Genomic DNA, 14,372 nt, shown 5'->3' on the forward strand with positions numbered 1-14,372 from the left:
AATCAATTTCTGAGTATCAAAACCTGAATTTGAAAGACAAAACAAGAAAACTTTTACATATATTAAAATTATTGCTGATATAAAAAAAAATACCTTTACAATATTCTTAGGGCATGAGAAGATTGTTTAAAGTGGGCATTAAAGCATTAAGTAAAACTGAAAAGATTGATTAAATTGAAATTGAGAAATTGTGTTCACTAAAACACAGCATTATTCAGCAGATGGATAGGTGAGCCACATAAAACTGAAATGAAATTTAAAGAAAAGATTAATGTAAAATTTAGGATAGAGATTACTTTCTGAGGGAGGGGCACACAGAGGGATTCCTAGCTGGTAAAATTCTTTTCTTGATCTGGGCAGTGATTAGAAAGGTGTTTGCAAAATAAAAATTTCACTAAGCTCTCTATTCCTTTGGGTGATTTTCTGAATCTGTGTTTTATTTTAAAATATAAAATACTTTATTTTATTTAAAATATAAAGGCTAAGCAAGGAATTCCACAGAATGAGAGTGCAAGGGCCTATTCAGTCAGAGCAGCCCCACGCCAGTTGAACCGCCATTTTGTTGTAAAGCTTAAATTGACCTTGCCGCCCCCCCCCAACTTATTTAAAAGCAAGTCCTGGAAACCAGTTCCACGTAACAAAGTCCAAATACAAGGGTGGGTCAGGCCAGGTGGAGGTATTCAATCAGTGGGGGGATGCATACTGTCTCCTAGTTACCAAAGAGTATGGGCCCCCGCCCTTAAGGAGCCTTTTGGCGCCAATACTAACCAAGGTGTGATAGGCTGGTTCAAATGTCTACTATGGTAAATTGTAATTCAATTGGTCACCTAGAATCACTGTGGAGCTTCCTGTGTGTGTCATAATCTAATTGGCCACCTGTGTGTGGCCAGGGCCAACCCGCATGGCCTTTGCTCTATAAGTTAGTCTGAAAAGCAGGGCGGGGTCATCCTCTCTGGAAGGGTGGCCTCGACCAGTCTGTTTGACGGTCAGTATGATTCCTGATGCTTGGCGCGAAATAAAGCTTTGCTTGACCTTCGCTTTGTATCAGTCCCGCTCCTTTAATCACGGACCCATTATTGGCGTACCCAATTTTGGGGGAGCCAACAGAGAGAAAATATATACAACGGATACAATTGGCAAAAGGCTCTTACACAGTATATATACAATCCCTATCAAAAACCAAACAATAAACAAAAATATCATACATAGAACATTCCAATCAATAGAAAAAATGTTCTAGAGCCATGAAGAGATCCTTCCTAAAAGAAAAGATCCAAATGTCCAATAAATACAGAAAGACGCTTCATCTTGTTGGTAAGCATGGTCATGGACATTCACTCCCCCACGTGGGCGGTGAGCATTGGCAGGGTGGGGTAAAGAGGGGGCCATAGACTCTCCGGTGTTCCCCCAAGAGTGCTCATGGGCTCAGTCACTGCAGAGAGCAGCCTGTATTACACACTGACCTTGGAGAAACCTATGGTCCGGGGATCTACTTCTCTACTCTTAGGTATGGGAATTACTCAACTGTTCCCCAACAGCAGAACAGACCAATAACTTGTCCATGTCCACACAGAGGATTAGCAGGCAGCAAGCTGGCGGTAACCACGGCTACAGACTCCCACCCGCACGAAGTGTGCATAGCGCTTTCCCCTCTACACTGTCACTTTCTCAGACAATCTAAACCACAAGTTGTAACTCAAGATCTTTACCTCTGATCTATTTTCTCATTAGATTTTGCGAAATGTTTGTTCTATAAATGTTCTATAAATACAAAGCAGTTCTATAAATACAAAATGTTCTATAAATACAAAGCAGTAAGATATTCTGTCTTGTCAATAAGAAATAGAATAAAATAATAATAATAAAATAAATCTGAAGAAATAAAATCAGAGATCAATGCGATGTGGGAAACGGAAGCAAAATTAAATTAAACTCCTTTCCTACTTGCAGCCCATTGATGACTCCCGAAACAGGAAAGTGACATTCCTGCAAGAGCCCAGCTGCCTTGACGTTCATACTTCGCTGAGGGCAAAAGGCAATTTTAGCTTAGCATTATCCCAACCCTCTAAGATCCTGTAAGTCAACTTTAACACACACAAATTCCTTTGGAAACTTCTTTTATCTTTAAATCCCCAAGCACATGGCCCACCGATACACATCTGAAGGGTCTCGTGACTCAAGTTTTATCAGACAGTGATGGATGAAGTTTTCCTAACAACAGCTTGCCCCCTCAAAGCCCTGGAAGCCTTGCTGCCAAATTCCTTAGATTTACACGATCCCTGACCCCTTCCCAACTTGAAAGGATATAATGGGCTGCAAACCCTGTGCCGTTCTTTCTGCCCCCAGGTCCTGTCCCCGCGCTCTAATAAAACCACCCTTTTGCATGAAAGACACCTCAAGAATTCTTTCTTGGCCATCAGCTCCGAATCCTGATGTCTTTCGCGCATCAAGTCACTTCTGTTCCCAACGTAAATGTGCAAAGTGGTCATTTTGTTTCTTCCACATATTTTAAGAATTTACCCTGTTCAAGACACTGCACTGGCTATGGGGAAAAACAAAACCACAAAGGAAAGTTTTTCTTCCAAGAGACTCCCATTCTCCTTGTGGAAAGGCCAGGAAGTGGTGGTGTAAGGTGGACTGGAGCTTTCACAGAGATCTGTGGGAGTGCTCGGTGTACGGGCCTATTTAGCCAGAACAGCTCCATCCTGACCCTGCCCTACTCCACCTCCTCCCCCCACTGCTTCAGGGAACTTACTTAAAAACAAGTCTGGGAAACCAGTCCCAGGTAACAAAGCCCAAATACAAGGTTGGATCAGGCCAGATGGAGGTATCCTATCAGTGGGGGCGCATACTGTCTCCCTAGCTACCAAGGAGTATGAGCCCTGCCCTTTGGGTGTCCTTTGGGCACCAATTCTGACCGAGGTGATAGGCTAGTTTAAATTTCTACTATAGGGTAAACTGTAATTCAGTTGCTCACTTATGTGTGACCTAGCAGGACTGTGCAGCTTTCCCTGTATTACAATCTCATTGGTCACCTGTATGTGGCCAGGCCCAACCACATGGCCTTTGACCTTAAAAGCTAGTCTATAAAGAAGAGAGAGGTCACCCTTTCTGTAAGGGGTGGCCCCGACCGGTCTGTTTGACGGTCGGTTTGATTCTTGATGCTTGGAGCTTTGCTTGACCTTAGCTTTGTTTCAGTCTCGCTCCTTTGACCATGGACCCATTCTTGGGGGACCCAACACTCGGGACACAGACCCACGTGAGATAAGACGACGAGATGGTTTCAGCCATACTGTCCCCAGAAAAGACTGCTTTGCCCCAGAGTATCAGCCTCCCTGAAGAATCCCAGAACAGACAAGAAAGAGACAACCAGGAGAAGCTTGGGAGGGTCAGAACAAATCTCGGATACTGACCCTGGGAGCTGTCCTTTCGAAGGACCCTGCATTTGTTATTATTGTGAGCAGCCTATGTTCCAGCCCAGAGTGCTGGGCATGGTCAGGAAAAGACAAAGGAAGAAAACCAAGGATCTTGGACCCAGAAGCATTATTTTGAGGATGGCAGAGCTGGCTACCCACCAGAGCCTCGTGCATCCTTGTAAACCTGCCCAGCGCCCCTTGCCAATCGCAGCGGCTTGTCGCTGTACTGTCCTGGGATAGAGAAATAGAATTCTTTTATTTAGGCCACTTTAATTTGGGGGTTTGGGTGGTTGAAATTGTCGCTGCACTGTATTAATATAATTCGATGCAATATTTATCAAATTCCTAACGTGTCCACCATGTCAAAGTGCTCCCTACATGTCAGCTGTTTTGTTGGGGCTCCCTTGGAAGGAGCGTAAGCACAGCCCATTCTGCTTCACTTCACTCCTGATTGTCACCACCCTCCGCTTCCCGAAACTATCTGACTGTACTCCTGTGATTCCTTTCTTGGCTCATTGTTGGTCTTTTTCCTTCTTTGGTCGGCCACAGGCCGTTCCTCCAGCATGTCTGTTCACCTTCCTCTCTCTCTAGAGTCTGTTTCTCCGCTTACATCTGTCCCATCGATTTCTATCATATTCGTGATTACTTTTTATTATTTCCAGGCTTGTAATATGAAGACAGACCTAAGATCCAGGCCAACAATTCTAACATCGCTGCCTTTCTTTGGGCTTCATAGGTCAAGAGTGAATTCCTCCCTGAGTTCTCACTGCTCACCCCTCAAGCCGAAGAGGGAGATAACTCTAATTCTCCCAATCCTTATAGCATCATCTAATGTTTTGCAAAGTACTATGGTTTGTAGGCCTATTGTTTTGCAGAGAGGCGTGGGGAATTCTAGAGCTGGGCACTCTCTCCCCTTCTCTCTCCTCCCAATATTGCATCCTAAACAGGAGGGCATTTTGATGTGGTTTGGGGAGTTGGAGTCCAGAGCCGGTGGCCAAGAAAGAATTCTTGAGACGTCTTTGGTGCAAAAATGGTGGCTTTATTAAAGCACAGGAGCAGGACCCGAGAGCAGAAAGAGCTGCCACCCTGGGGTGGTGAGAGGCAGGGAGGTACGGCGGGTGATGTCCTTGCTTGCTAGACGGAGGAAGTAAAGACAAAGTGGGGAGGGGTTCCCAAAGGACTTCCGTGTGTGAAAGGAGACTCACAGGACCCACTGGCCTCGCTACTGTGGGGCTAAGGTTGTTTCCCCTCTAGCAAAGCATTAACATTAGGACAGCTGGAGCTTCCTGGAGGAAGGCTGTCCTCTGTGGGCTTCAGGTATTTGTCAATGGGCCGCAGGTTGAGAAGGGCATCTAATTGTATCTACATTTCCTTCTGCCTTTGTTTCCCACATCAATTCGACCTCTGGTTGAATAATTCCAGTGATGGGGAGATCAGCACAGACCGCAGGAGGTAACTGTCCCTTTCCTGACAGCCCAGGTAGACAGAGACACACTGAAGCTGCCTGGGCATGAGGGGCAGGCGGGGACCCAGGGTTTTGGGACAAGGAAAAGCCCTCATGCTGAGGAACAGATTCAGATTTAAGCCAGGAATCCGGTGCCTGAAATGAGTCCCCCGGCCAGCCTCAGCCCCTGGGCCGCGCAGGCCCCCTCCTAGCCCAGTGCTATCCATGGAGGGACATGAATTGGGGAGAGCAGGGAAAGAGGCTAACCCCGCTGGATCGCAGATGTGGAGAGGAAGCATCTCCTCCTCACTCATGGGCAGACGACACTGACGAAGGCAGTCCGAGTTTGACAGATATTTTCTCAAAAACGAAGTAATGATCTAAAATACCGGTCAATCAATGTATCTGGAACTTTCTCACTTCGTTGTTCTACTTCCTCAGTCTTGAGGAAGCCAGACGGACTTTAACGCGAATCGTTGTTAAGTCTGTCTAAGGATGTGGACGCTGATGAGGGCGCACGAGGCTGACTGAGGACAAAGCAAAAGCTGGCACCTTGCACCCCCTCCCCACCCGCTGCCCTCGGTCATACGTGTGACCCCTGACCGCTGTAAACGAGAAACAAATAATTAACTTGCAGAGATCACCATCCTGCAGGACAGGAATCTCCGAACTATCTTGATGTGAATGGCTGGCCCAAGGACAACATTGATCAAGCTGCAAGGCTTCTGGTATCCAGGCACCTTGTAGGCCCTCTTTAGCATATGAAAGCTCCGTTGAAACCACTCTTTCCCTCACCCTCGCCCAACTGCAGGGTACAGAACCTGCCATCCCTCACAACCCAGGGCAGCGGCTCCTCCTGCCCACGGGTCCTGTCCCCGTGCTTTAATAAACCACCATGCTGCACCAAAGATGTCTCAAGAATTCTTTCTTGGTCATCGGCTTTGGACCTCACCCCACCGAACCTCACCTAGGTTCTAGAACTTCATCAGACGCCACCTGGCCAGTGCTCAGGCGGTGGAGTCGACAGCATTATCCTGGCTCCCTCACGGGCTATGTCCCACCGGAGTTTGCTCTTTCATGACAGAACGGCCTCTGGGTGTCTTGGAGCCAGTCTTGTTGGGGAGAAGTAGGTCACCATGGCAATGCATCCTAAGGGACTCTGTCCCCAAGGATGACATGACAAGACCTGGCTACCGCTGCCCCTGTCTGCTTCAGGGCTCACCTGCCAAGCCTCTGTCCTGTCATGCCACAGACGATTCCGAGACCAACAGGAAAAAGCAGCTTTCCTGACAAGCGGCTGGAGCCAACGGCAGCGGTCCAGAAGCAGCAGGTAACCAGCCTCCTGACCAGCCTCCAAAGACAGAGCATGTGAGCACATGCAGGGCCAGGCAAGCACAGAACTAGGCAAACCCCTGTGAGAAACTTTTGCCTCATTCATTCCCTATGGCCTCCAAATCCCTCAAAATCCTGAAAATCTCTTGAATTTCTCCAGGTATTTGATTGGCTTAAAACCTGAACAATCTTAGTCATGAAAATATCTCATACTGAGAACCCTGCTATTTTGCTAGTATCCAAATGTGTGCAGTTACAGAGCTGATGCCAAGAGGTGCCTTTAAAATGCTCCTGGGGATGAGGAATGATTCTCAGTTCCACTGAAGTGGAGTGCTGGGGATCTGTGACCGTGTCTGAGGACAGGACATTGTGTAGGGAGAGGGGACTGCTAAGAGCAGAGGCTCATAGGAGGACAGGTGGGGGCCCATCCTGGCATGTTGGGAGAGTAGCCCCGTCTTTGCCTGAATGCAGGACCAAAACCATATCTACCATATTTGGTCCTGAGCTTCATAGCCCACATTCAAATGAGAACGTTAGAAAACTGTTGATTGAATTTGACCGCTGAACACAGATGAGCCAACAACACACATCTGTTTTTATCTGACTGAGTCCATCTAGCTGCACCAGTGAGCCGCTGCTTGTGTCCGGAAACACAGAGAGGATGGTGACTCAGTTTGCTGCCAGGTCTCCACGGCCAGAGTTTTCTGGGTATATCTAAAGTCCACAATTTCCTACATGTGTGATCTGGGAAAAAAAAAAAAAAAAAAAATCACTCCTCTATCTTTATTCTCTCTAAAAAGGGACCACGGTGCTGGGCTCATAGGGCCGCTGGGGGGATTAAGCCAGCACAGGAGAAGGTCTCATCGTACCTTGCACATCATATCGATTGTGTTACGTCTTCTCTTGGTGATGAAGTCTTAGAATGTAAGTGAGGTTCGGTGGGGTAATGTCCAGAGCCAAGAAATGTCCAGTGACCAAGAAAGAGTTCGTGAGACATCTTTGGTGCAAAATGGTGGTTTATTAAAGCACGGGGACAGGACCCGTGGGCAGGAAGAGCTGCTGCCCCGAGGCTGTGAGGAGTGGTCCATTATATACTTGCAGGTTGGGAGGGGGCCGGGGATGGCGTATCTGTAAGGAATTTTGGAAGCAAGGTTTCCAGGACCTTGAGGGGCTAGCTGTTGTTGGGAAAAGGTCATTTATTGCCATCTAATAAAACCATAGTCACGAGATCCTTTAGATGTGCATCAGTGGGCCATAGGCTTGGGAATGACTGTCAACACTGTCTTGGAGGGCTTGGAGATAAAGTTCCCAAAGGACACAATTGTTCAAGTAGACTTACAGGATCCCTGCTGGGTGTAGGGGCCAGTCAGGCTAGGATTGCCCCTTGCCCTTAGCAAAGTGTTAAGGTGCAGGCAGTTGAGTCCCTAGGGAATGTCACTCTGCCTCTTTTAAGAGCTTGTCAGTGGGTAAGGACATTTAATGATTTTTCTTTGGTCTCTGTTTCCCACATCATATATGCCATGTGGACACAGACCGGGATGATAATTACGTTTCAGACAGATCTCAGCTTTTGATTCGTGCCATGGCTTACCGAGTTACAGTTACTCAATTTGTGATAATCCAGTGAAGAATTCAAGGGAAACAAGACAAAGCGTTTTCCCTGAGCTTGGGCGGCGGCTGGGTGCAGGGGGTCTCTGGAGGAAGGTTTGTGTGGCTTCTTCTGGGGCCCTGGGGCCAGGCAGGTGCCGGTCAGGCTCCATTTCTATGACGTGGAAGAGGGGCACACTGGGAGAGAAACAGCCAGGAGGCCAGGCACTCGTGCTGCTGTCAGGACACAGGGTGTCCCCAGTGATGTCCACATGGTCTCACGCCCACAGACCACCAACGCGTTTTGCAATCATGAGTACGTTCCACGCTGTGGGCAGATCATGCTCACATAGATCCTGTCTTTGTCACACGGCCTAACCAAGGAAGAATGGCCCATGTCACCAGCAGGAGCAGCAGCCCGTTTGCTAAGATAAGAAATGGGTTCAGCCTTCCACCTCTGAAATAGAGAAGGGGTATCGATTTGCGAAGCTTCTAAATTATGACATTATTTACCTACTACCTCACTCAAGAGACATTTATTTGTATCTATTATTTGCAAAGCACTGAATTAATGAGGCTCAAGAAACGAGTGAGAGTTTCTGCTCTGGAGGAGGGAAAATCCAGGTCAATGCATAACTACTCCCGATGTGCTGGCAGATCTGTTAATAGAGTCCTCGTCCCAGTACAGATGAGAGGGACTCCTGGACAAAGTCTTCCCAGAACTGATGTTCATGGTGTCTGTTCATCTGCAGACGACCCGAGCTATAGCGTGGAGGTGTCTTAAAGAGCCGCGGCTCCCCTGCAGGGGTGGCAGGTAATGGATGGGGGAGGGGACGTGTAGGGGAGGAGGAGAGCCAAGGCAAGGTGCCTCCTGCAGCGTCATCCGGTCCTGAGTGCGGGTAACGAGCTGCTCCGGGGTCTTAGGGCAAACGCTATGGATTATTCCTCGTTAAATGAGATCTTCCTTGTTAATTATTCTCTGGAACCTAAGTTGTCGAACGAGAAGGATGTTTTAGAAGAGCTCATTACTGTGAGTGTTGAAATTCAGGCTCATCTGTCCCGTGTTGGCCTCGTGGCGGAATGCTGCCCTGACCTCCTGTCGAGGTGGCAGCCGAGGAGGGCTGTTGGGCTAAGCCCGACCGTGAGGACCAGACGTGGCTCAGAGGTTAAACAAGGGAAAACAAGGAACGAACAACACAAGAGATCAGTGTGCACAGCGCACGGGTAACTCAGAGCGACCTGAGGCATCTGACGGCCGAGAGTCCGAAGCACTCTGTCTAGGAGGGCCTCCTCGGAAAGGAAGGGCAGGTCTAGAGCCTGGAGAGGTGGGGCCACAGGGGCGAGGGGCCAGCATTGCTCCGGCTGGAGGAGAAAGTCCTTGGCAACAGCAGGCCAGCCTGAGCAGCAAACGTCAGTCATTTTGTTTTCAATGACTTAGCTGGAAACCAAGGGTGATGGTGATGGGAAGTGACACTGCAGAGTGGGCGGGAGCTAGGGTCTTGGGGACCTCGTCTGCTGGCTTGCGATGCAACCAGCAGACAACTGAAGGCACCAGGGGCTGCGGAGCAAGACTGGCCCCAGACACACCCGAAACCAGACGGTGTGTACTTTCCAGTCTGTACTTTCCACCCTCCACCTGCTCTCTAACAGCTTCTTCCCACCCCGACCCTCAGGACTTTCAAGCAACTTTCATGCGGTGTCGCAGCTGGAAAGAACTCTAGCTTGTGTTCCGTGTGTGTACGTTCCAAAATGTGTGACCAAATGAAGTAAATGATTCACGATTATACAAATCAAGGCTGAAACTCAAACCCGCTCATGTGTTCGTTGCCTGCCATGTTCTAGGCACGGATCTGTACACCGAGGAAAGGTGAGGTGGGGTCGGTCCCTTTTCAGACGTGGGGACATTGCTCACTCTAGGGCACCAGCTAATGCCCTGAACTTGGCTTTGGCATTTCCAGCTGGCCTTTTAGAGCCGTTTCCAACCTCTATTGCAATCAACCCTAGGGCACGCTATGCCTCCTTCCTGTCCTGCTCCTCTTGTTGCCCCCCGACTGGCTGCCCAGTCCTCCTCTCCAAACGTGCTCTCAGAAAAGTATCTGATGCATTAAGTCCGTTTTCCAAACCCAGGTTTATGCGCTCAGGAGGGTGCAGAAAGGCTTTCCAAGATCCAGGTATGACTCCTTCCAAGGGAAACATTCCCTGATCTTCAAAGATCTTATCAGCTTTTCCTAGAATGTCTTCACCTTTCTCTCTCTGCTTTTCAAAACCTGTTCTCCCTCGGTCCAAAGGAGGGCATAACGGACCCACCACGTCCGGCAGAGGGAAGGTAGTGTGGGGGCAGCGTCTGTGCTGGGAGAGGGAAGGAACCGTTCTGGGCAGCACGTCCTTTTACAAGTCTGCCTTTTCCAATTTATTTCTTTCAACACAACTGAATGGAAGCTGATTGAGTTGTCAGTTAATAGATCAATAAAAACCATTTTGATGATAGATGACTGTGTAATTTCTGGCATATAACTAATAGAAAGTTCAAATAATTTAGTGTTATTACTATAACCAAACGACTTTCATCCCCCGAACTGTGGTGTATCAATGTCATTTATTTCCATGAACTAGTTTCCTCGGTATTTATATCTCCAAAATGAAGAGTAAGAAAGGAATGGATTCTGAAACTGCTCTCATTCTGATGATAAGTGGTTTTCACGGACGCACACAAGAACCGAGAGGAAGCACAGTCCTCGTTATTATAAAATGATACGCCAATAAAAAATAAGATACTTTAAAATATGTCCTGTATTTTTATTGTTTTGGTGAAATGCATGCTGATTACAGAATAAAATCTAATAGAAAATTTTTTCAAAACTTTTATAGCCTCCAGAGTACAAGAGATAAGAAAGACATGCAGATATAGAGAAATCAATAAAAGACTTGTAATTATAAAAATATAATACCTTGAATTATGAGTTCAGTGAGAAAAATTAAAGTAAAATTTCAATTTTTTTAAAGATTTTATTTATTTATTGGACCGACAGAGATCACAAGTTGCAGAGAGGCAGGCAGAGAGAGTGGGGGAGGCAAGCTTCCCACTGAGCAGAGAGCCCGACGTGGGGCTGGATCCCAGGACCCTGAGATCATGACCTGAGCTGGAGGCAGAGGCTTTAACCCACTGAGCCACCCAGGCGCCCCTGAAATTTCAATTTTTTAAAAAGGCACATGCACTCACGTAATTTTTGAAAGACGTCTTCATCAATATCCTCTCACCAACATGTAGGTATCACTGAGCACATAAGGAGTGACATAATAACCTCATTTAAAATGTCAGTGCTCACATGCGGTGGACATTAGATTCCACGCAACTATTTAAACGTTTGATAAAAATAATGTGATGTCCAGTTTACAATTGGCACGCCCACGTATTGTTGTTTTAGTTTGTCTTTTGTGGTTGGGAGTGGGATTTTGTTGTTTTCAATTTTTTTTTTTTTTTAACTTGAGTCTCGTTGACACAGAGGGTTACAGGGGTCGAGGATACAGCATCCGGATTCAGCTTCTCTGTGCCTCTGTGCTCCCCTCACTTGCAGCTGCCTTCTCTCCCCGCTCAGCAGCGCTGTGACCATGATGTATTGTTTTTTATGTTGCTTACAGAAAAAAATGGGAAGTCCCACCAAAAATGAGAGAGTGTGATGATATGTAGCTCGTGATCGAATCTCAGGTCAAATGTTTGTGTCTGTCAGGTGCCCTCCCCTGGCAATATGGAGAGGAGCCTGCCGGGCTCAGAGGGGAGGCCAGGGGCATATGATGGTCTCTTCCAATCTCAGGTTTCAACGGCTGCATCCGTTTTGTACTGTTGTAACAAATTCCACACATTTGGTGGCTCAAAATAATGGGGATTGATTCTTTCTCTCCTTTCTGGTGAGCCGTGTGAAATCAACGTGCCAGGTGTCGGCCGGGTCACACTCCCTCCGAGGGCTCCGGGGCAGAATCCACCTCTTGCCTCTGGTGGCCGCTGGCGTGCCTCGGGTCGTAGTCCCTGGGCTTCCAGTCCTCCGGGCCAGCGTCGCCAAATCTCGCCCCGTTCCACCTCCGCAGTTCCTTCTCCGTGTGTCCAGCTCACGTTTCTCTCTGCCTCTCTCTTATAAGGACCCTTGACATTGCATTTAAGGTGCACCTGAATGGTCCAGGATAGACCACCGTCTCAATACCCTTACTGTCGTCACACCTGCAGAGACTGTCAGCGGCTGTAATATGCACAGGTTCCGGAGCTTGGGTGTGGGCACTTTGGGGGGGTCCATGTTTCAACCTCCACACCAGCCCTGCAAGGAGACAACCTAATTCTAGCACAGAAAATGTACTCAAAAATAGTTGTAAAATGAATGGAAAAATAATTCTTTGTTGGGCTCACTCTCTCTCTCTCAGATTAATTAATTAACTAGTTATTTAATTAATTTTAAAAGAATGAGGCACCTGGGTAGCTCAGTTGATGGAACATCTGACTCTTGATTTCTGCTCAGGTCACGATCTCAGGGTTGTGAAATCAAGCCCATGGCGGGGGGGGGGGGGCGGCTACATGCCAAATGTGGAGGCCGCTCAGGATTCTCTCTCTCTCTCTCCCTCTGTCCCACTCCTCCACCACTGGCACTCTCTCTGTAAAAAATAATAATATTTTTTTTTAAAAAGAACTCTTTTAGCTCATCTCTACTGAATTATTTCTCTAACTGTGCATGGATATTTGGGAAATATCCAGGCTGCCTAGCCTATAGCTCAGTGATGTCCTCGACCTACCACTTCCTCTTTTCTTGGAGAGAGAAGCCCTCAGTCTCCAGCTAGCTATCCCTCCTTTTTTTTTTTTTTTTTTTTTTTTTATTCATTCACTCAACAAATACTGAGTCCAGATGCTCTGGGGCTTACAGTTTTGCAGGGAGTGAAGGAAGAGCATGTCATGGATAAGAAAACAAAAATGGAAATAGTAAGACCGGTATGACAAGCATTTATCAAATACCCACTGCCGTTAGATTGCTGAATTCTCAAGTTCAATCCTCAAGTCTGAGAACTCTTCCCTTGAGCTGGGAGATGAAACAGCGAAGTGAAGGCACTAAAAGATGTCGCGGTAATTGATAGCGTACTACCGAGCGCCTTCGCAAGGTTGTTACCTGGGGTTGTGCGGGAGGGTAGCAGTTTGGTCCTCCAGTCTCTCAACATCTTGCTCTTCCTGTTGTTTTTCAGGTAGGCAGGTGGACAGAGACGATGGGAAATTTGAGTGGAGGCCACGTCGCGGAGTTTGTCTTGGTGGGCTTCCCTACCTCGCCACCCTTCCAGCTACTCCTCTTTGTCCTCTTCCTCGCAATTTACCTGCTGACACTGTTGGAGAACGCGCTCATCGTTTCTACAATCTGGCTCACTCCAAGCCTCCACCGCCCGATGTACTTTTTCCTCGCCCACCTCTCCTTCTTGGAGCTGTGGTACATCAATGTCACGGTTCCCCGTCTTCTGGGAGCATTTCTCACCCAGGACCGAAGAGTGTCCTATGTAGGCTGCATGACCCAGCTCTACTTCTTCATTGCCCTGGCCTGCACCGAATGTGTCTTGCTCGCGGTCATGGCCTATGACCGCTACCTGGCCATCTGTGAGCCCCTCCGGTACCCCACTCTCATGCCTTCCAGCCTGGCGATCCGCCTTGCAGCTTCCTCGTGGGGTAGTGGTTTCTTCAGCTCCATGATGAAGCTTCTTTTCATTTCCCGACTGTCCTACTGTGGACCCAACATCATCAACCACTTCTTCTGTGATATCTCTCCCCTACTCAACCTCACCTGCTCTGACAAGGAGCAAGCAGAACTGGTAGACTTCCTCTTGGCCCTGGTGATGATCCTTCTCCCTCTGTTGGCTGTGGTTTCATCATACGCTGCCATCATCGCTGCCATTGTGAGAATTCCTACTGCTCAGGGCCGTCGCAAGGCCTTCTCCACCTGTGCCTCTCACCTGGCAGTGGTTGTCATCTACTATTCCTCCACCCTCTTCACCTATGCGCGGCCCCGGGCCATGTACACCTTCAACCACAACAAGATCATCTCTGTGCTCTACACCGTCATTGTGCCATTCCTCAATCCAGCCATCTACTGCCTGAGGAACAAGGAGGTGAAGGATGCTCTCAGAAAGTTGGTCCTGGGCAGATGCCACTATTCTAGGGATGTTCCAGATTGATGTGCAGCAGAACCTAGCAGGCAGGCAGGCAGGAACAGCGTCTTAGTAGTGCCACGTCAAGGAATCATAAAATAGGCTCAGAGGGAACATAAGTATCAATTAGTAGGTGGTTCTGCTAAATAGCCTCTGGGAATCTCCTGACACAAACAAACGTTTATGAGTCATTGATCTTGAACAGGTTTTCTGAACTAAAGTTGAGTTAGCTGCATACGAATCTCCCGGGGGTTGGTTAAGATGCAAATTCCCAGAAAAAAAAAAAAAAAAAAAAAGTCTGTAGAGGGTCTGATAGAGTATGTCTAGGTTACAACTATGCTGTGCACAGTTTCCAACTTCATAGCAACTCTTGGTTCATAGTTAGCTGGAGATTCCCTACTTTAGATCAACCCTCTTATGTTACAAAT

General features: G+C 47.7%; 1 protein-coding gene across 1 annotated transcript; it reads left to right on the forward strand.

The window, feature by feature from the left end:
* Positions 1–13,017: 13,017 nt before the first annotated feature.
* LOC101693448 (olfactory receptor 6P1) lies at positions 13,018–13,971 on the forward strand. The gene has a single exon (XM_004775807.2). It carries the CDS (start codon positions 13,018–13,020, stop codon positions 13,969–13,971), a length of 954 nt encoding a protein of 317 aa, XP_004775864.1.
* Positions 13,972–14,372: the final 401 nt, after the last annotated feature.

The sequence above is a fragment of the Mustela putorius genome, unplaced genomic scaffold (assembly GCF_011764305.1).
Source record: "Mustela putorius furo isolate JIRA1106 unplaced genomic scaffold, ASM1176430v1.1 tig00000997_pilon_pilon_pilon, whole genome shotgun sequence".
NCBI lineage: Eukaryota > Metazoa > Chordata > Mammalia > Carnivora > Mustelidae > Mustela > Mustela putorius.

What these genes read in the sequence shown, in the direction of transcription:
- LOC101693448 (XM_004775807.2), top strand. Translation starts at nt 13,018, where the DNA reads ATGGGAAATTTGAGTGGAGGCCACGTCGCGGAGTTTGTCTTGGTGGGC.